General features: G+C 42.3%; 1 protein-coding gene across 4 annotated transcripts in view; it reads left to right on the top strand.

The window, feature by feature from the left end:
* TBC1D30 (TBC1 domain family member 30) overlaps positions 1–23,124 on the top strand; it is a 91,911-nt gene that overhangs the window by 47,716 nt on the left and 21,071 nt on the right. For all 4 annotated transcript variants that reach the window (XM_019493141.2, XM_019493145.2, XM_019493149.2 and 1 more), the window contains exons 3-8: positions 6,796–6,857; positions 7,294–7,359; positions 10,493–10,618; positions 12,502–12,687; positions 18,645–18,813; positions 21,623–21,791. In XM_019493141.2, coding sequence (XP_019348686.1) covers positions 6,796–6,857; positions 7,294–7,359; positions 10,493–10,618; positions 12,502–12,687; positions 18,645–18,813; positions 21,623–21,791 — 778 coding nt within the window. The remainder of the gene's footprint in view (positions 1–6,795; positions 6,858–7,293; positions 7,360–10,492; positions 10,619–12,501; positions 12,688–18,644; positions 18,814–21,622; positions 21,792–23,124) is intronic.

A 23,124-nucleotide genomic window follows, 5' to 3' on the forward strand; every position in this document is an offset into this window, starting at 1 on the left:
GTAGGTCCCAATCTATGGGTCCTGTACTGGCTGACCCGAGCAAGAGCCTTCTAATATTCCAGACACTGCCATTCTTCTGACAGACTTTTTGGATGAGCTGCAAGTCCTGACACACATTTCTGCTTGCAGCTCCTACACTTGTTCTGCACCCCAAGACAGGACAGGGCAAAGGAGTGAAAAAGAGGAGTAACCATGAACATCACAGTCCCATATCTAGCAGTAGATTAGCTGTTGATTTGGAGTTTTCATATGTAAGGAAAGAGAAGAGCCATCGGGGACAAAGATTAACTCACCAGAGATGCAAGCAGCCACCCCAGCCCCAAGGCTACAAAGAGCCATGCAGGGATCCTTCTTTTCCCAGTGCTTCTGCAGGGGAGGTGGAGGAAACATGAGCTCCAATTTAAAAAGGGACCCGGAGCAGGCAAGTGAGGGATGCCCGGAACCAGAAGTTGCTGACTCAGTCAGAGAGGTGGCAGGGATGACTGAAGGCACAGAGGGAGCAATTAGGAAGGGTTTTCAGGGAGGCAGCTCTGTTGAGGGAGCTGACAGAGAAGAAACCCTGAACAAGACTATAAGGGCAGGAAGAAGTCAAAGTTTGTTTTCTTTTCTCTTTTCTTTGAAGTGGGAGAGGATACCTCCCAGATATAGCAGGATAGTGAGATGCAACTATCTGGACAATAGGCCAGAAAAAACAGGTAAAATACAAGTCAGTTCCTTGTATTGATTCAAGCCTGGTGGAGGATAACCAGGATCAAGACCCAGAGACATAAAAAGTGTCTAGACAGCTCTGAGGCTGACTATACAGACTGTGAATTAAGACCCAGTGGAACAGGTGAGGGTGTAAGGGTTGGTGGAACCCTCGCTACACTGAGGCATATCAAGACCAACAACATCAAAAGCCACATGTCCAGGCATTTCTTTTCTCCCTTAACAACAAGTCGTGGCAGGAGAGATCATGGGTGTGCAGAATGTTCCATCAAAACATTGTGGTGGGCTTCAGCCAGCTGGCCAAAGTGATATGACTGTCTTAGTAGAGAAAGCAGAGTGAGAAAGAGAGGAAACCTTCCAGACAAGGTAATAACCACTAGAGACTGACTGAATAACAAAAAAAAATTGAGGTAAGTATCTGGCCCAAAGCAGGTGGGTGGACTTTGGTGAGAGCCCTCCTTTGGACATCGTAAACCAAAGGGAAATGTAGCAGGAAACGCAGTAGTGCTGTAGTTAGGATTGCTGCCTTTATCATGATCATCTTCGACACTCTCTCACCCAATCCTCATTAAAAAATTAGGCGACAGTGGTGTTGATGCCTACACAATCAGATGGTTCACAAACTGGCTGGAGGGCTGCACCCAGAGAGTGGTGGTGGACAGGTCATTTTCAACTTGGAGGGATGTGGGCAGTGGGGTTCCCCAGGGCTCGGTCCTTAGACCCGCACTGTTCAACATCTTCATCGGTGACTTGGACGAGGGGGTGAAAAGCACCTTGTTCAAATTCGCGGGTGACACTAAGATGTGGGGAGAAGTGGGCATGCTAGAAGAGAGGGACAGGCTACAACTAGATCTGGACAGGTTACAGAGGTGGGTGGATGAGAATAGGATGGGATTCAATACTGACAAGTGCAAGGTACTGCACCTGGGGAGGAAGAACCAGCAGCATACCTACAGGCTGGGGAACTCCCTTCTCATCAGCACAGAGGCAGAAAAGGTTCTTGGAGTCGCTGTGGATTTCAAGATGAACATGGGCTGCCAATGTGGGGATGCTGTCAGGAAGGGTAACAGCACCTTGTCATGCATCCATAGATGCATAGGTCCAAGGAGGTGATCCTCCCCCTCTCTGTGACATTGGTCAGGCCACAGTTGGAGTACTGCATCTAGTTCTGAGTGCCACACTTCAGGAGGGATGTGGACAGCATCGAGAGGGTCCAGAGAAGGGCCACTCACATGATCGGGGCAGCAGGGCAGGCCCTATGAGGAGAGGCTACGGGACCTGAACCTGTTCAGCCTCCACAAGAGAAGGCTGAGAGGGGATCTGGTGGCCATCTAGAGACTTGTAAAGGGGGACCAGCAGGCAATGGGAGAGTCCCTGTTCCCCCGAGCAGTACCAGGAGTAACAAGGAGTAACAGCCATAAGTTGACTGAGAGTAGGTTCAGGCTAGACATCAGGAGGCACTACTTCACAGTCATGGCAGCTAGGAGCTGGAACCAAAATATAGGAAGGGAAGTGGTGCACACTCCTACCCTGGGGGTCTTCAAAAGGAGGCTAGACAATCACCTAGCCGGGGTCATTTGAGCCCAGCATTCTTTCCTGCACATGGCAGGGGGTCAGACTTGATCTGCTTAGGTCCCTTCCGACCCTACCAACTATGAAACAAAGACCAGGGAGCATATGAATATTCTTTCCTCAATTTTGAATAAACTTTTTTGGGTTCCTGTTTGGGTTTCCCTTAATGATGTGTATCTGTTGATACCCATTTATTGTGAGAAGTCCTGGGGGCCTTTTTTTTCATGTGTGCTTCATTATTGTCCTTCTGTACCTTGTAGTTGCTGGACTAATGATGGGTTGCACAAAAGATTACGTGAGACACTACTTTTATTTCCCCCATACGCAGGTGAACATAACCTTGTAGAAAAACAAGCTGTGGAACAAAACTGAGCAGCATTTTTTTTAAACCAGTAATCTGATTATAGTTGGTAAAAGAATCTTCAAGAGTATGGTCTTTCCCTGGCCAATAAAGCTGCTCTGTCCTCTTTCTTTACAATGTAACACATATTTCTGGTCACACACACCCTAGATGCTAATATTCAGTACGGGTAAGGTGGAGAGGTTTTAGCAGCTGCTGTGAAGAGACTGACAGATCCAGCTGTAATCTGATTGGGAAATTTTGGAGAGGTTACAGACTAGTTCAGTGGTTTTCAACCTCTTTTCATTTGTGGACCCCTTTGGAAATTTCAAATGGAGGTGTGGACCCCTTTGAATTGTAAGTGTGGCTATACACATGCTTTTGATTGATCATCCTATTTCACAGACCCCTTAGATATAGTCTGCAAACCCCCATGGGTCCGTAGACCACAGGTTGAAAACTACTGGACTAGTTGGCACCTCTGTCACCTCAAGATCATTAGGCAGTAGCATGTCAGTTGTCTTCCCCAAGTCTCCTATGCTTGACTGGAGGAACGGGGTTGTGATTACTCCACCAAGACTATCAGGTACCTAATGGGTACTTTGTGTTGGTCTTTTATCAGTCCAGTGGGACCGCCCTGCCTAGCAAGATGTGGGATGGCCAGGGTGAGGGCATATTTATACCCAGCATTGGTATTGATCTAGTAAAGGATCACTTTGAGAGGCAGGACATCTTCAAGTCAGCTGGTCCTGACAGATTACACCCTAGAGTACTGAAGGAGCTGGCAGGTGTCATAGCCCAATTATTGGCAAAAATATTCGAAAACTCGTTGCACTCAGGTGAAGTACCTGAAGACTGGAAGAAGGCCAATGTGGTACCCATCTTCAAGAAAGGGCGGAAAGTAGATCCCGAGAATTACAGGTCAATCACCTTGACCTCAATCCCTGGTAAGATTCTCGAGAAAATTATCAAGGAGATCCTTTGGGATAAGCTGGCTGAGGGCAACATCCTGAGGGTCAGCCAGCACGGGCTTGTTGTGGGTAGGTCTTGCCTGACCAATTTCATCTCCTTCTATGACCAGGTGGCATATCACCTGGACAAGGGAGAAGAGATTGACGTCATATTATCTAGACTTTAAAAAAGCCTTTTATCTGGTGACCCATGACCTCCTCATGGACAAATTGGCCAACTGTGGCCTTGGCTACACCACAGTCTGATGGCTGAGAAATTGGCTCCGAGGTCAGACCCAGAGAGTAGCGGTTGATGGTAGTGAATCATTATGGAGCTCCATGACCAGTGGTGTCCCCCAAGGCTCTGTCCTTGGACCGGTTCTCTTTAATATCTTTATCAACGATGTAGACATTGGTGTCAGAAGCGCACTGGCTAAGTTCGCCAATGACATTAAACTTTGGGGCATAGTGTCCACACCTGAGGACAGGCTAGTGATCCAGGCTGACTTGAATAAATTTAGTAAGTACGTGCGCAGATAGAAACCTGATAATGTCCAATACCAATAAATGTAAGGTACTCCACCTCAGCGGGGGTGGGGAAAACTCCACAGCATACTTATAGATTCGACAGTGCTACGTTTGCCAGCACCACTGCTGAAAGAGACTTGGGGGTCATGATTGACCACAAGATAAACATGAGTCACCAATGCAATGTCACAGCTGGTAAAGCAAACAAAACTCTGGCTTGCATTTATAGATGCTTCTCAAGTAAATCTCAGGATGTCATCCTCCCACTGTACTTGGCCTTGGTGAGGCCACAGCTGGAGTACTGCATCCAATTCTGGGCTCCATAATTCAAGAAGGATGTTGAGAAGCTCAAGAGAGTCCAGAGGAGAGCCACACGCATGATCAGAGGGCAAGGGAATAGGCTTTATGAAGAGAGGCTGAGAGCCATGGGACTCTTCAGCTTGGAAAAGCTCAGGCTCAGGGGGGACCTGGTGGCTGCTTATAAGTACGTAAGGGGTGTACATCAGGACCTGGGAGAATGTCTGTTCACCAGAGCACCCCAAGGAAAAACAAGGATCAATGGTCATAAACTCCTCCAAGACCATTTTAGGCTGGACATAAGAAAAAAGTTCTTTACTGTCTGAGCCCCCAAGACCTGGAATAGACTCCCTCCAGCAGTGGTACAGGCACCTACTCTAGATTCATTCAAGAAATGCTTGGATGCTTATCTTGCTGGGATCCTTTGACCACAGCTGACTTCCTGCCCTTGGGGCAGGGGGCTGGACTTGATGATCTTCAAGGTCCCTTCCAGTCCTAATGTCTATGAAATCTATGAAGTCATATCTTTCTGTATTCAAAGGATGATTCTATGCCTATTGACTTTAGATTTTCATTAATTCTCTGCCATTATTTGGAAGCATTTGGCTGACATCTGGGAGCCATTTGATCCCATTCATTCAGATAGGCTTAGTGATATCTGCTGTCATGTCTGGGCTCCCAGACATTGGGTGGATGAGAGTCTGCCTGAAGCTGAGACTATATTATACCAGGAATGCTTGTTGGCATTCTTAGCTGGGCTTGTGGGTTTTCCTAAATTACAGGATTACAGAAGCCTTGGCTTTAAGTGGGTCTTCAAGCCTTGTAAAAATACTTTTACTGTTTGAGTGTTGAGCTGGGAGGAACAACTGTAAAACTGTTGTTTCACCTTGTCTTTGACTGCTACTAGGACATGTTATATTAAAATGTTATATTATATTACTACAGCAAAAGTTGTAGCACTTTGTTATGATATATCATGAACTAATCACCATGATTTACATGGCCATAATTTAGGATACATATTTCTATTTTTCTTCCACATAGAGTATTCAGGGAGGAAATCTGCTTCTGCTATGCTTTTGAACAGAACAAACAAAAGCATCCCAATGCTACTCTTACAGATAGATTAAAAAAACCACCTTGAAAATAACCTAACTTTCCCCTTAAAAATGTATCTAGAAAAGGCTTATTCAGCCTAGACCCTTGTATGCTACATTATTCCCTGAATCATGTTCTCAGTTTCTCATCAGTTTAATATAGAAATAATGACAAACCTTTAACTGCTTAATAGCAGCAAATGCCACTGCAGTTCATCCCAATGCACACACAGTCAGATCTTGAGAAGCGTTGTGCCTTTCTGAATAATTGATTTACATGGGATTTTTTTTGCACTTGTTATCTTGCAGGACTAGCTTCTTTATGTAGATAGAAAAAAGGTTATGTCCAAAATATAGGAAGGCTAGGTGCCATATACAAAGTATAAATACAAACATGTGACTTTAAATGTTGCAGGGAAAACATTAAGAATGGCTTCATTCTTTTGTGTGCATTGCTCTAGTGTCTTGGTAGTGCAAGAGAATGTGAAGAATAGAATATTGCATTATTCAGCACCTTGGGTTTGGACAGCAACACTCAAAATGACTGAGGAATAACTTTACTTAATGTGACACAAATCAAATTAGAAGTATTATTATTATTTAATGTTTTGTTGCAGTAGAACCCAAATGCCACAATTATGATGTGTTCAGGTCAAGCCTGGGATTCTAACACTTCATTCATTGTGTTTATAAATCTGCCAGCTATATAAAAAAACATTAATACTTAGACTTTATTTGGCTGTATAAGTCATTAATACTACATTTAGATGTGAGTATTAGGCAAACTTTAAAAAGTCTAGTTAGATTATGTCTTATTTAACATGAGAAATATTAGTTTTGTTAATGTGCCAGTGTTAAAGTGAATAACCATTTTTTTTACATCGGTAAGCTCAAATATATGGAAAGAAAAATCAGATATGTAGTTCCTGTTGTAATGGAGAGTCCATTGAGGAAGGGAGAGGAGTTTGAGAACTCTACACAATGAGCACTCCAGTGAATAGTATTCTTCTAGGTTTTACAGTATGTGGAGTGTTTCTGCACTTTTAGCAAAATAAGTTGTGTTGAACTGCAGCAGCACATTGGACACATTGCATGAAAACATCACTGATATGTTTTGACATGCACCTTCAATACTGAAAACAGTGTTCATAGAAATGGGTTGAAATATAGTCATCCGGGAGCACATAGTTCAGCTGGAAATTCTATATTTTCTGTGCTTGACTTAATTTTTCCTTTCCCAAATAATAATCATGGTTTTGTTTCGTCTTCCCCTCCCCTCCTTTTTGTTTTCTTTTGTTTCTAGGGGTTGATACAAAGTTGAAATTTACTCTTGAACCATCTTTAGGTCAAAATGGTTTTCAGCAGGTAATTCTATTTATTTTCTCTTGTTTTTAAATGACTGACTACTTTTTCTCCAGTGTACTCTCATTACAAAGCATTGCTTTGTTCTGTCTCTGTGTGTGGGAATACCAGTTGCTACTACATAAAGGTTTGCTCTCACTAATATTTGGAAATTATAATGCGACTTTTGTTTGATCTGACTGCTCATAATTCTTTTTGTGGTAAAAAATTTAAATTGGTTATTATATTGGTAAACAATTAATAGATTATATTTTGCCTTTAGAGAAAGCTTCCATGTTAAGTCTAATAGTTTGCATCCATCCATCTTAAAGCTAAGCATTTCATTTCTAAATTGTGGGAAATGAAATTAATGCATCTTACCTGTGATATTGAATATTTATCCATGCTACTGAATTAGGCTAATCCCATATTTTTCTCTTACTGGATGTTTTATTGTTAGTGGCATGATGCTCTCAAATCAGTGGCCAGGCTACCAACAGGGATACCAAAGGAATGGAGGAGAAAGGTAGGTAGATCTTCACACTTTACAAGGTACATTATATTGGCTTCTTCATAAGGCTTAGAAACATGCACATCAATATTGCCACTGTCTTTGAAGGTAAACTTGGTAGTTTTAGGATTTATATGCACTGGGGATTTTTTCTGGTGCACAGCCATCTCCATGACCAGCCACTGGTGTAGTTGCATTGTTTCAAAGAGAAGCAAAGCTAGGTTTTGCACCAGTGGAGTTACTTCTGCCTGTACCCCAAGTAATATGTACCACTGCAAATCTCAGCTCTTTACTCTTTCAGTGCCATGGGGTCGTGGCACATGGTAAGTGGGGTTTGAAGCTCCCCAGAAATTCTGTTGTAACAATTTAACCTGGACCAGAAGTTTGGGTCACAGGTCAACTGGAAGTAGGGTTATAAATCCAGTAGTGGGGTCACACTGGGAAAAGATTAGGAGGTTTTTGTTTACAACAATGGGTTCCACAGGTAAAGATGTGCCATTAGATAGTGCTTGGCACTGGGGATAAATCTCCATACAATAGACTAGCCTTCAAATTTTATAAAACTGAAGTTGGTAACTGTTGTGGAGGCATAATGCTGGCAAGAATAGTCACATAAATATTTGATTAGGGAAAGGCAGATGGCTGACACAGTAGTAGAGCTGAGCATCAAGAGTAATATGCAGAGGTGGAGGCTGTCATTAATGTGAAACTGCAGTGAGTTAGTGCTGTAAAAAAGTGCTCACTGTGAGCTGCATTGAGATCACTGAGTTAACTTTAAATTGAGTTAATTTTACTGCTTGATTAACAATATCTGAAGCCATTTAGCTTCATAGGTTGAAAGTTTGTCTGTGAGGGATTTGAGTTTGTCCCTTCAAATCAAAGGCGGGGGAAATAAAGAATCATAAAGGCATAATCTTTTCACCTGGAGAAGCTATGGAATCTTCATCTCTGGAAATTTTCAAGAGTAACTTAGATAGATACTTGGATTGGGATGCTTTAGTCAGAGATGATTCTGCCTTGAGCAGGGGGCTGGACTTAGATAACCATATGAGGTCCCTTCCAGCCCTAGTTTCCCATGATACTATGAACAGATCCTGTTCACTGATGTTCTGTGGGGGCTTGAATGAAACAAGCTACATAATCATTCTTCCTCTCCCTCATCACAACTGTAACTGTATGTTGTAGTGGGGGTCTAGTGTTGTTGTAGCTGTGATGGTCCAGGGAACGTACAAGAGGCAAGGATTTTGTTATATCTTTTATTAACCAACTATGTCGTTGGGAGAGATTTTGGGCATCAAGTGCCTGAGAAAAGGCACCTGATGCCCAAAAGCTTATTCAATAGCTCTCCCACCTATACAGTTTGGATCAATAAAAGATACCAGAAAAAATACATGCCTCTATAATGTTGCTTATACTTTCACTGTTGTTCCAGCAGGAATAGCAGTATACAACTGCGTTAAATCTGTTCCTCTCACCCAGTTCCTTATATGTTTTTGCTGACCTGGAGGAATCAGTCTGTGCTTCCAAAGCACAAGTGAGATTCCTTTCTGGTGCTAGGGGGAGGGCAGCACAGCAGGAGTGCAGACACTTCACCTATGATACGGGACATTTTCCTCAAGGTCTGGCAGAAATAAAGAATCTAACCAGCCAATCGCACTGGAGCAGAGTTTTTCTTGGAGACTTACAGGGGAACAGTAACAGCAGAACAAGTTATTTGTCTGCATAAGAGGCTGTCTCTGGGTAGGGGAAGGGTGGGAAATGCAGGGAGAGTGTGATTCAGCAAGCTGAAAATAAATCCCTGCAAGATGTGAATATTTAAGTGTTTATAACTGAGAAGTGTGTGAATTGTCTTTCACTTAGAATATACAAACCAGCTCCTCACCGCTTTCCCCCATTTCTTACACCTTCCTAAAAAACAGACTTTTAACATCAGTAACCATTATTATTTGATGGTCTATTGTTTGTTTTCTATAATTCAATGTGCTGGACTTTTTCCAAACATGAATGAAGGCACAGACCTCAAATTGCATATGGAGGCAGCTCTGTACCAGTGCTCCTCAATAAGTGGAAATTTGTTATCATTTATATGATTTTTCAAAATGGCTGTTTGCAACAGGAATTCAAAACATTTTCAGGAAACAGGGATTGGATCTGCATTTTACATATGGGCTTTCGAGGGATGATGTAGCCATAAATGTCACCATTTTAAGCACTGTTTTTGTTTACCTACTGCAGATGCAGACATATTCTTTCTAAAGGCTGGCTAGCATAGTTAGAGAAAATACATTTCCCGTGAAATCCCTCTCTCTGTTTCCTGTATCTTAGTTTAAAAGGATCCAATATTTTCTGTAACTTCTAGGCATATATGGTGCTGGCCTAGAGTCACATATACATCTATGCATCCTAGATATATATAGTCATTATGCTTGAAACCAGTCTAATTTTTCAAGAATACATCGAGATGCTCGCAGTTCACAAAGCTTTTTTGTAACAGTAGCTTACTATATGCTGAATACCATTTTAGTTCTGAAATTCCTTACTCTCTGCCAGATCACTTCCTCTTTTGTAGAAGTCAGCAGAAGAGAGCTAGGGAGATGCAAATTATTACAAATTTTCTTATGCAAGTTTTCCAAAAAAGCTGTTCCATGCTGGAGCTTACAGAAAGGGTAACTTCAGGTTGTTACCTTTTAGTAGGTTACTTGTGAGTTACCCTGTGGTAGAAGGATGATGTGGACATCCGTCACCTGGCTGTTCCTCTGCCTGTCTTGCAGATCAGCTATCTTCTGAGATGTGGATTCTTGGCCACTGGGTCTATGAGAGAGAATGCTGTTGAAGGTAGCTAGCATCTCCAGATATGTGCGTTCAGGGAAGACAGGCAGATGGAGCATCTGCGGGATGTGTGATTATTCATGTAGCGTACAATGGATGTCAGTGGAGTTCTTAGAGTGCAGGACTGGTCCCTCTATTTGCATTTTAGAAATCAGGGTGTTACTTTTCTTATATAGCAATTGCTTTTACATCATTCCTTCTGCATTTGTCATGTCTAAGGGAAAATCACTGTCAGGTAGAACTGATGATAGTTTGTGCTTCTGTTCCAAACAGAAATTGTGAATAATACATTTTTTAACATTTCTGTGAATATTTTTAGGTATGGCTGACTCTAGCAGATCACTACTTACGTAGTATAGCAATCGACTGGGATAAAACTATGCGCTTCACCTTCAATGAGAGAAGTAATCCTGATGATGATTCCATGGGTATTCAAATTGTAAAGGTAATGGCACCTCAGCCTATCTACTCATAATTATTTACAGCAAAACCTCCTCATACTGAGCTCCACCAAAGTGCTCCCCACTAGAACTGCAAGCTAGAATCCAACCCACTTAGTCTCCTTTGTCACATCTGTATAACACACATAATAAATCTGGTGTGATTGAGGAACAACTGTGCTGGTCCACCTGTCTTCATTTCTTCCTCAGTTCTCTGAATGTATGCTAGAGAGAAAATCCTCAATTCCTATTTGGAGAATGGAAAAATCTGTGCATGTAGGGAATCCTTCATGTAGAAGAGCTTTTACTGAAGATAGATTTTTTTCTGAATGAACTGCTTGTTAATTGTTATTTCCTGGCAGATGGAGATGACCAGCTGTCTAATGCACCTTTTCTATCTGTGTATTGCATTTTCCTATGTTCATTTAATTGCGTACTGTATTCTGAGTCACGTAAAGCTTACAGTTCAGAGTCTGACTTTTTGTTAAATAAATATTTGAGACCTGCTAGAAGCAATGGTTCTAAAATGTAAGGGATACTTGCTTGATAGTTAGCACTTCCAAACTAATAATGGGCTAAGAAGCTTCTAATTTAGGTTTTGCTTGTATTTTACCAAGATAGGCTCTGGTACTAGTCAGTGCTGTAATATAGTAACTGGCCATATTTTCACTGAACCTACCATAGTGAAATAGACTTCAGCCTGTGATATGTTTCAGTTATTTGGCATTTTTGTTTTAAGAGTATGTGCTAGTTTGGGGAGGAGGTGATTTCAGGGTATTATGTATATATTTCTAGTGTTTTGCAGCCTACAGTGTTTTACATGGATGATTTCATGAAAAGATCATCTATCCATTTCATTTTTACTTTAGCAAGTGTGCACCTCATGCATGCCTTTAGGTTGCTAAATAATTGTTTGAAAAACACCATGTGTACTTCTGTATGTGTCCATGCTCCTTACACACAAATGAGCTAGTCTCCAGACTTGAATTTAAAAATCAAGTTTTTATTTTGATGATTCTCATTTTTCCTTTGATTCTTGGAGAAGGGTTTGTGTCTGTGTTCAAGTTCCAAGATAAAGCACAACTGCAAAATATGCAGTATTAATGTCTAGTTTAAAAGACCTGTGGTTCCTAAGACATAGACTTAAAATGTTTTTAGAAAATAGCATGATGACAGTATAACATTTTTATTTAACTCTAAGATTGAACTTGAAATTGTAGCAGTTAACGGTTAGTCATCCACAACCCCCACACTAGTCCTGTTGTCCAAACCAGACAGCGTTAAATCTGTATATGCCATTGACTGAAACCCGCACTACAATGCTTGCCCCATGTGTTGAGGTGTTGAAAACAGGAAAATTAAATATTTCTCTTTTAGGCTTCTGGTTAATATATGTGGATAAATTTTTCCAAAATCTTTTTTCTGGACTTTTCAGAAGTAAATAGCACCTTGAAGTAAATGGTTTTAAAATTTTTGCAGCTATTGCATTTTACCTATTTGAAAGTAGCTCAAAACCCCATTGCCATTTGTGACAATTTGATACCAACCTCTTGTCTGGTAATTTACTTACCCAAGATTTCTCAGATGCATTGTTTGTTTTATAGAGTGGTCTCTTCCAGACCCATTTTTCCAGCCGGGTAGACAGAGAAACAATGAGTTTAAATGAGCCAGGGGCTCACCTTCTGTTAGACCCCAGGGATCTCCTGGAGAACCTTCCTTTGCTCAAAGTATTTCACTCCTTCAATAAACTCAGCATCATAAAAGAAAACACACATCTCTAAGGAGTGGCAAAATGATATTGAGTATAAATGCATGGGTATGGTTGGCAAAAGTCTCCAGGGTGGGCTTGTGAAATAGGACAATATCTCAAATATCTTTCCTATTTTAGGATCTTCATCGAACTGGCTGTAGTTCTTACTGTGGCCAGGAGGCAGAACAAGACCGAGTCGTATTAAAACGGGTTCTGTTGGCCTATGCCAGATGGAACAAGTCTGTTGGTTATTGTCAAGGCTTTAATATACTAGCGGCACTGATTCTGGAGGTAATGGAAGGCAATGAAGGGGATGCTCTGAAAGTGAGTATTACTTCTTGTTGTGTTTCTAACAGGTGTGGTGTGAGAATTACCTTTAAATAGGGACCTGCTATAAACCAGTAATTTTCCACCTGGGCACCATGGCATCCTGGGATGCCTTGAAATCATTTCAAGGGTGCTGCAGGGTACTGTACAATGTTAGCACTGTTAAGTGTGCAGACACAAAACCCAGAAATTTCAAATAGGAATTCATAATGTTAAAAACATTCTGTCCTTTGGTGTTTTTGAGTATTTTGCAGCAAATGATTTACTCTTATTATTTTTCTGTATTCAAAAACGGAGCAAAAGCTAAGAGTTGATCTTTTTCTAGACATGCCTTGAGTCCAATAAGGTTGAGAACCACTGGTGTAAACTGTTGGATTAATTTGCAGACAACTTAAAACAGCAAGTCACAGGAATGAACTGCTTGATTCTTATCAATGCATTGTTCATTACCTCATTTAACTTAAACCTCTTTTAAATGTCACCCCTGTTAATATTTACCCAGATAATAGGTGACATCTTGGCTCCAGTGAAATAAATAACAAAACTCCTATTGACTTGGTTTAGGGGAGCCAGGATTTCACCCAGTGTGCTGATTGCACACTGCCAAACTGGCCCAGGAACCCTACCCATCACCTTCTCAGCAGCCAAAACCCTTCTGTTGAGAACTTTATTTATGCACTGCAATTATGTGCTATTAAAATCATGACAGATGTTTGGGTTGACAAATCATGAGGTCAGCATAAAGCAAATATAATTTAACATCAAAATAGCATATGACCTATGCAGACTGTATCATTTCTGCATGTAAATAGAATCCTGCCCTTTTAATTTAAATGAAACTGGCACACGATTTCAAGGGAGTCACAAAATTTTCGGATTAGGATCTGGTTTAAAATTTGCTAGTATTTTTCAGGAGTTCTTTGCAGGACAGATTTGTAATGTAAATTAGTTTATAATGGAGGTTGAATTAAGGGTATAGTGGAGATTGAAAAGGGGTCATTGTCCTCAGAGAGGCTGGGGAATTTAGGTATTATTACTAATCTTAGAAGCTACAGGCAGAATTATAGTAGAGAGAAGAAGTTAGCTGTCTTAGTCTGAAGTCAGGCAAAGGCAGGGTAGATATGAACCTTATAATCTATCTAAGAGATATATATGGCATCAGCTTTCATGAACTCAAGCTCATTTCATCAGATGCTGTGAAAGGCAAGCAGGGCTGTGTGAAACGGCTGTTTTGTTTCGGTTTCGGATTCAGCGTTTCTGAGGGACAGAGATTCATTTTGGTGTTTTGGATCACTGTCCTGTTTCAATTTGACCAAATCTGTTTCGCAGTTCTGACACCGTTTCAGTGTTTTGGCCATAGGCTATAATGGGGAATCACTAAAATGCCTATAACTTTGACATTTCCTGCCTGATTCAGATGAAAATTGCAGGGATGGTAGCCCCTTCTAAGGGAATGAAGCCTGCCAAGTTTCAAGGAGATAGGTGCAGGGGTTTTTGTCAAACTGCACTTCAAAATGTTCAAAGCAAAACTAGTATTGTTTGCCAACAGCATGCTTTCATCCCACACACAGATCCAGGGGCCTACACCCCTCAGAGTCCAGCACAGCCCCGCAGCTGTCCCGGGGGGTGAAGGCCCCCACATCTGCATGTGGGATGACAGCAGGCTGCCACTGCTGGCTAGGGCCAGCACCAGCACTTGGTTCTTCCCAGCGCTCGGTGTGGGTTGCGCCGGGCATGCTCGGGTGCTGGCACTGGCTCCAGCCTGCAGCCGCAGCATGCTGTTATCTGCATACTACACAGTCAGTGAGTGCAGAACTTCAAAAAAAAAAAAAAATCCCTGCACTCCCCAGCTGCAGCAGTGGTGATCGGGGCCTCTGGGGGCTTGTGTCAGAGCCCCTCAGTGCAGCACACGGCAGTGGGGATCCACCCCCCACCGCCTGCCACACCATGTGGCAGCTGCCCCATGATGTAGGTGCAGTGTGGGTTGGCAGGGCGCTGCACGCTGTCTGGGAGCTGGGGCAGCTCCACTTGTCAGCTGGAGCTCCTTGTTCAATTCCCCAGCTCTCTGATCATTCCCTCAGCTGTTTCCGGGGGGATGCGGACCCCTTGATCTGCGTGTGGGGTTTCAGTAGGCTCCTGCTGCTGGCTGGGGACATAGCCCAGAGCCACCACCATCACCATCTGGCAGCCTGATGTCATCCTGCATGCAGATCCAGGGGCCCACACCCCGCAGAAAGAGCTGGGGGAAGCAGTCAGAGAGCTGTGGGAAAGATTGGGGAGATGGGGAATCTATCTGGGAGCTGGGGGAATGTTCAGGTCCCTGAACATTCCCCCAGTTCCTGGTTCGATTCCCCAGCTCTCTGATCACTTCCCCCAGCTCTCTGATCATTTCTCCAGCTCTTTCCCAGGGGCACGGGCCCCCAGATCTGTGTGCCGGTTTTCAACAGGCTGCTGCTGCAGGCTGAGGGCCAGTGGTAGCACCGCAGTCTTCCCAGTGCTCGGTGCAGGCTGCACCAAGTGGCTGCCACTGGCCTCAGCCTGCAATGGCAGCCTGCTGAAACCGTGCGCACAGATCCGGGGTCCTTCCCACTCTCTTCCCTCTCCCTCCTAGTTTTTATTTCCTTGCAAGCCCAGCTCCAAAATGTCAAAATTATCTGAAACATGTCTAAAACATTTCGGAACCTTCCATTTCAATTCGGATTTGGTGTTTTGGGTGCTGAAACAGCCCAAAACACCTCTAAAATGAAATGGCTGCCAAAATTTTGCACAGCCCTAGCAAGCATAGAGCAGTGTATAAGTGGATCAGAATCCAGCATGGTATGAAGGTCTTGATGGGTAATGTCTGATACTTTGCTTTATCCTATAGACTTATTTAAGATACTAGGAAAATACTAGTGATCCCACTGTACGACAGAAGTAAATTTGCATTGCATCATTCTTGTCCCTAGTGACTGCCTTGTGTAATTGCCTTAGTAATTTACTGCTATTGTGTGTCTCATGACAACCACATATTCCTCAAGTTTTTTTTAAGGGAAGGAGCTCTTTGGACATTTTTGACAATTTGCAGAAACTCTATGTTACTTATGAATTCCACTTTTGTATTATGAATTCTTTGCATGCGTATGTTTTATTACTGTCTTTTTCTTGTGTAAAGTGTCATGCTCTGTCTGTTAAAGAGACACAAGACTGGCACCAGCATGTCTACCTGTAAAGAGAGATAGAGGTAGTTATGCATCTCTGATATAGTTAGTCTATAAGGTACATTTCTACTCTGCCTTCTACTTGTAACTGTGTCAGTCATTAAAGATTATCACTCTCTGGAGAAATCAAACCTGAGGACAATAATGGGTAGCTAAGTAAAACCAGTTTTCCCCCAGCCTCACTCTGGAGAGCTGGGGTTTAAAAGGCTGGAATTCTCCCCAAAGAAAAACAGTGGTCAGTTTTAGCACTGGATCTAAAAAGATCACAGCTGGAGGGCTTCAGAGAGACAAAAGAAGCATGCACAGGAGAAAAGATCAAAGGGTCATACTTTCACAGCAGAGGGGTCAACCAAGAAAAAGGAAGCAGGAAAGGGTGGGGGGGGTGCAGAGATTCCTTGCTTTGGAGGGGAAACCATGTGAGGTGAAAGGATCCTGAACTTCCCAGATGACTTTGAATCTACGCTCAAAGAACACTTAAGAGTGGTGAGGAAAATGAAGGGAAATACAGGTGCTCAGTGTTTTGTGTATTTCTTATGCTGATACACTAAGCAATGAATAGTTTTGAAACATTTGCAAAGTCCAAGTGTGTCTCCATTTCCACTATGACATATTACCTTTTCAGGGACAACAGTAAGAGGCTGAAGTTCTGGGAAAGTATATTTTAGGTCCGTGCAGGGTTGGGGTGGGGAGAGTCCTGGGAGTCTAAAAGAGCTAGATAGATTTCTACGAATGGGATAACAGACAGAGCCCATATCCAGAAAGTAGCCCAGAGAGGATGAGGAAAGGAGTAGTGCTACAGTGTACTCAAAATCAGGAGTCCAAAACCATATGGATTTAGCATAATGGGACACACATGGCAGCTTGGTAAGTATTCAGCCTGGGGAGCTTTACTCAGGCTGTGACAATGCTCTGCTGCTAAGGGTAAGCCTGTTGGTGTTAAACCAATTGCTCCATAAAACCGTTGTGCTGCGTAAAAACCAATACATTCAGCAAATTAAATAAATTTAACTTAAACAGAAGTGGCTAAGGTAAGTATGAGTACACACAGTTTGTGTGGCTAGAAACAGTTGAAATGTGCGTTATTCCTATAGCTTTAAAAAAAACCTTTCAAATCATAACAGATTAAACAACTCATTGGCACAAGAAAAAGTGTTACAAAATTGAACAACAATCAGAAAAGTTATTATCTCTGGAAAATGCCACAGAATCTTGAAGTAATATCAATTATGAAACAGGAGATAGAATTAATTGTTTGTGAGTATATGTGATTTTTTAAAGATAATGATTCACAGGTGAAGTGATGAGAAATCAGAAGATATTTATTGAAGGAAAATATATCGACATTTTGATTAATGTCATTAAATTAATTTACCTTAAAATGTTCAGAATTTGATTAAAGAAATGAGATTTTTTTTTTTTTCAGGAGAGAATCATAGTATGCACAGAAGACTTAATAATGTAGCTTGAGACATACGGGACTCATTCCTCCTTGCATATAATATTTTAATCAGCCTACTTCTGTGAAACGCTGAGAAATGTAAAGGACCCCTCCCCCCTAAAAATGCTTAAAATTATTCATTATTTGCATTATCAAATGCTGAGGTGACCATTCATGGACCAGAAACCCACTGTTTGAGAAGCTATAAAAACAGGGATTCAAAAGACAGCTCCAGCCCCACAATTACCCATGATGCCCAAGTTACAGTCCTGAATGACAGGCAGGTTGGGGTGGTGTCCATAGTGATCCACAAGAGAGATAGTGGGGAAGGCTGGAAAAAGGAAGAACAAAGTTGTGTTCTAGTCATGCTAAGATTTAGGTGATGGCTAGACCTCTACAAGGAGAGGCTGAAGAGTTTAATTTGGAGAGAAAAGGACAGGGCTAGGTAGTTGTGTGATTTGTCAGGATAGGGATGTGAAGACATGCATGTTCTTGGTACAAAAATAAATCTTGAATGCCTACAGTAGAGATAAATGCTGCTAGACTTCTTAAATACAATTCGCCTCGTATACAACAGCTTCTACCAAGACATTCATATATCTGTCTTTGATCCTTAAAAATTTCACAGTATATACAAATTATTTCCAGTGAAGTTAAACCTTCTATCTATACTTAAAATATGAATGTTGAATTATCTTGTTATATTGCTTAGCTTATGATTTTATAGATGACAACGTGAAGGTGCAACTTTCAGTGAAATATCACACTCACTAAAATGTGAGAAAAGTGCTTTTTTAAAGAGCAATATCACATATGCTGTCAATAATTTAGATGTTGACTTGACTATTAAGTCTTCCATTTATGATGTTTAAACTGTGTGGACATTTGCTTTAAGAATTTTTCAGCTTATCATCACAGTGTCTCCTAAACATGTATACAATAGGAATGGCAAAAAAAAGTCTTTCTGAATGGAAAATGGTTTCCTATTTTGATGTAGCTTCCATTTAAACTGAATTAAGTTTAATCAGTTCATAATTTCTTAAAGTTATTCAGACTGTTGTTAGCAATACAAACTAGGACAGTTGGGACCCAATTCTGCAAATGTTTTACATCCGAATGATGATATGTTACCATTAGAAAATATTGATCTGTGTCAGATGTCTAAAATTTAGTTCAGTGGACTAGACAATTTTAGTACAAAATGTGTATATATATTATGCACAAGAGGTCTTTGCTATTCTTGGGAAATAACTGTTTACTCTAGCCTTATCAATCTTGTAAGTTTATGAGCATATATTCAATTTAATCTCTTACAGATCATGATTTACTTAATTGACAAGGTACTGCCTGATAGTTATTTTGTCAATAACCTTCGTGCATTATCTGTGGATATGGCTGTTTTCCGAGATCTTTTGAGAATGAAACTTCCTGAACTGTCCCAGCACTTGGATATACTTCAAAGAGCAGCAAACAGGGAAAGTGGAGGTGGGTTCAACAAATACTGCTGAATTGTTTTTAATATCTGCTTCAGTAAGCACCAGATTGAAAAGCACAGCAGTATAAATATGTACATATTGTAGCTTTGAGAACAATTAACTTGAATTGTGTACTGGTAGGGTTCACTAATAGACTAAAACTGTTAATATGATGAGAGAGTTTTTAATACCGGAGACCTTAAATTAAACCTGCAGCTCTCTGGGGCACAGTAAATGGAAAGGCAATTTAACCCCAGAAGTGGCTGCAGACAGAGTTGGGTTAACAGGGGCGTAAGATGTAGATGACAAACTGAAGTCATTCAGCATGGGACAAAGGCTCTCCTGAGGGAGTTGTCTCTTGTCTTAGCACAAGTTATTTGTCTAATTGCATGGTCTTCAGCATCCTCCTCAGTTTCCTGGTGGAACCTGTACTTGAGTGTGGTTCCTCTCTGAAGCTCGATGGGCAATAGGCCAAATTGGCTGGTCGTTATTTTTTTTACTTAGATGTCTATTTACACACTGAGCAAAATTTCATTTTGAACATCAGAGCTACTTATTAATTGTTGCCTGAAAAACTGCTTTGCCCTTTGAGCTTCAATGCATAACATTCCCCACCCTCCCCTCCTCTCTCCTCCCCATGCCAGCATTGTGTAATTCACAAGCCCTAAGTTTTTATTATTTTAGAACAGGTGTGTCCAACCTTTTTGAATGTGGGGCTGGATCATGAACTTTTTATCACCCAGTGGGCTGGCAGGAGCAGGCACTCGCGTGGCCTGTCCAATCTGGCCGCGGCCTGGGGGCACAGGAGTCAAGGGGCACCTCCTGACCCCTCCATGTCCTCCCTGCCACCTAGGCAGCCTCGAGGATGCTCCTACCCCTGCACGCCTGTGCTCAGCAGCCAGGGAGACATGCAGGGACCCTAGAGCGGGGTGCGGGACGTGCAGGGACACCCCCTTGCTCCCTCTCCCCTGGGGTAGCCTGAGCCCGAGCCCAACCAGCAGGGCTTCCTCCCTCCCCAGGGCCCGCGACTCACCACCCCCAGCGCAGTGTCTGATGGTGCAGGGGTATGCAGGGAGGCGGAAGCAGTGCCAGCTTCCTGCCCCGACAGCCACAGCCATAGCAGCAGCGGAAGCAGCATCTCCCATGGGCCTGGCTGCAGCATCCCTCCGAGCCAGCATCTGCGCCCCCTGCGCCCGCTGCACCGCGACCTGCTCTAGCCCGTGTGACTGGCGGGGACCGGCGCAGGGTGGGGCTGGCATGCAAATGAGGAAGGGAGGGTCAGGGCTAGAAAGGGACACGGTGAAATGAGTGGGGAGGGGAGGAGCTGTACCACTTCGGCAATGTCAAGCGGATGTGGTGCGTGTGGGAACCTTGTCCCTTCCCCAGCCCTTCAGCAGCCATTAGGAAGCTGCTGAGGGGCTGGGGGAGGGACAAGGGGTGTGAACGAAAGTGAACAGTGTTTTCCATCGCAGCACCTCGGGCCTCAGAAAATGGCTTGGCGGGCCACGTGGCGGCCCATGGGCCGAATGTTGGACAAGCCTGTTCGAGAAGCTAGAAACCCTTGAGATCCATGTTAGTGAAGTGTGATAATTCTTTTAAATAATTACGCCCTCTAGGACAATGCTTCTCAAACTTTTCCTTAGGATGAGCACATTCCCTTAGCGCGACCCCATTTCCTCAGCATGGCCCCACATTCCAAACTTGTAGCCCTCCACCCCTCCAGGTGCCCCTCACTCCCAATCTGCAGCCCCCCACTCTCCCCAAGTGCCCCAGGGCCAGAGCCTGCAGCGCCCTGCCCCTCCGGCCCAGCAGCACCTGAGCCCCAGCTGCTGTCCACAGGAAGCAGCAGCTGCTGAGGCCAGAGCATGGAGCCCAGCTCCCTGCCCCTGTCCCTTTCCCGCAGGCGGCACAGTGAGAGCGGAGCCCATGAGGGGAGTATGTGGGCTGCCCAGTACACCCAGTATATGGGCTTGGGCTTGGGTCTCCCCACCCTACTGCCCTTCCCCTGGCCTCTGCAGCCCAGTGAGCAAGACCTGGTGTAGGAGACAGCGCCGCACCACGACCCCATCCACTGATGTTGTGACCCATTTGGGGTTGCGACCCACAGTTTGGGAATCTCTGGTCTAGGAGGTAAGGAATCTTGTGATTAGGGTGTCTGAATGGGATAATTACTAATTAAGAAAACCTCTATTTAGTGTTGAGTGTCTTGACAAAAGTACTTTTGGAGAGCAGTGGTCAGTCCCTCCTGTTCTGACCTCCTTTGAATTGACACCAGTAGAATTCACTGATTATGCTTCAGTCATATCGACAAAGTGTAATTTCAGAATTCCATACTGAAAGAGTAAGTTTTTTGTGAAACTGTTAACAAACCAAGAGGAAAATTGAATATACTGCAGCTCTCTGCTATGGCAGTACAGTGAGATTTTTAACGTATTAGGCAATATTTGAAAGAGCTGCTCACCGTAGGGCACTTAAGAAACACTTGTCACAAACTTCTGCACATTTTAAATCTTCCAAAGTAATTCTAAATAATTTTTTCCACAAGCATTTGTGGAAAAACGGCTTCCAAATATGAACTTCATGTTTATTAAGTCATCACTTAATAAACTACCTTCTTTATAGACATTTTCAGTACCTCTGCTACTGCTCAGAGCTTTCCAAAGCTACAGCAGAACAAAAAGTGACTAGATACATCAGCTGCAATAGAAGTATTTGCAGATTTTAGCATGCACTCTGCTACAGTTTGTACTCATTTTAGAGTAACAGTAGGAAACAGTAAACCATGAATGACTTGTCATGTTATTTTTTTCCCATTTCAGGAGGTTATGAACCCCCACTAACAAATGTCTTCACAATGCAGTGGTTCCTGACCCTCTTTGCTACATGCCTTCCTAACCATACAGTTCTAAAAATCTGGGATTCAGTATTTTTTGAAGGTTCTGAGATTATACTGAGGGTAGCCTTGGCTATCTGGGCAAAATTAGGAGAGTAAGTAATTTTTTCTCTTTAATATAAGCGACATATATGTTTTGAATAAGTATTATTTGTAAGTGTACAGATTCAAAATTTTAACAAGAGATGGCCTGACAGGAAACTTACTTTTAAAATGGCCATGTAGGTGACAAGATGGTATGCCATAAAATGAACTCTTGGAAACAGCCTGATAATGGCATAAAGATGGGCAAGATGATCTAACTGGTTCTTTCCTTATCAAATTTTCATTGTCAATTACATACCATTAAAACATTTCTTCATATTAAAGAATTGGGTTTGATCTGACAAGCTCTCTGCACTTTCTAGAACACCAGATGAAGCCAGTAGGGGTCACAGTCATTGTCTGAAGCTGAAAAAGACTTTTTTTTTTTTTTTTTTTGGCTAATGTGCTCAATGTAAGTTTCAGTAGGTTTCTCTCTGCAAATACATGATAAGTGAGTACCAGCAGGCAAGTCTCTAAAAACCTTATCTGCTTCTAGAAGCAATTGCTTTAAAGAACATTGTAACTAAGATTTTTATTAGGGCTCATGTCTATGGCCTGGGAAACCTGCAACATGCAATTTTTTTCACTTTGTGAGGGAACAGGAACTGAACGTGGATTTGTTTTTAATTTTATTTTAAAGGAGCCTCATAACCAAATGGTTCTTCTAAGCTGCTATGCTTATCACAGCAAGTATTTGCATTCCAAACAAAAGGGCCAGTCCCTATGAGCATTTGTCATTGAGTTCATGGGGAGCAGGAGCAGGCCAAGCTGCTGTTCATTCAGTTGGAAAAGTACTGGAATCAGCAGCTGCAACTAATGCTTTTTCCTGACACCCACCAGCTCCCACCTTCCTAGCAACAAACCTGAGGCTGCAATATTTACAGAGTTGAATCTAGAGCAGTATTCACAAAGGATTTTTTTTTTTTTTTTATTAAAAAAAATAAACTACCACTAAAACTTCACCCACAGGTTTCCATCAGAGCTGGGTTTGTATCTTGCTTATTTAACCTAAAAAAATAATTCTGTTTCTTTTTTTAATTGGAAACTGGTGCCCAGTTAGCCACAATCTTCATTTAATTAATGAGCAAAGCCAGAGAGAATTGTTCACATTCACACTAAACCAGGCATAGTTATGTCATTGTTATTTTTAACTAAAGTAGCTACAAAGCGCTGCTTCTGTCCCACAATGCCTTCATGCTCAGAGTTCTGTTTCTAAATATCTTACCTGGCATCAGGACATCTTGCTAGGTAGTACATAAACACAGAATGAAAGGAGTTCGCTGATGTGAAGTTTATCATAAAATCTAACTGAAGACAAGACTTCAACATGGAAATAACAAATAG

Source organism: Alligator mississippiensis, chromosome 4, assembly GCF_030867095.1.
Source record: "Alligator mississippiensis isolate rAllMis1 chromosome 4, rAllMis1, whole genome shotgun sequence".
NCBI lineage: Eukaryota > Metazoa > Chordata > Crocodylia > Alligatoridae > Alligator > Alligator mississippiensis.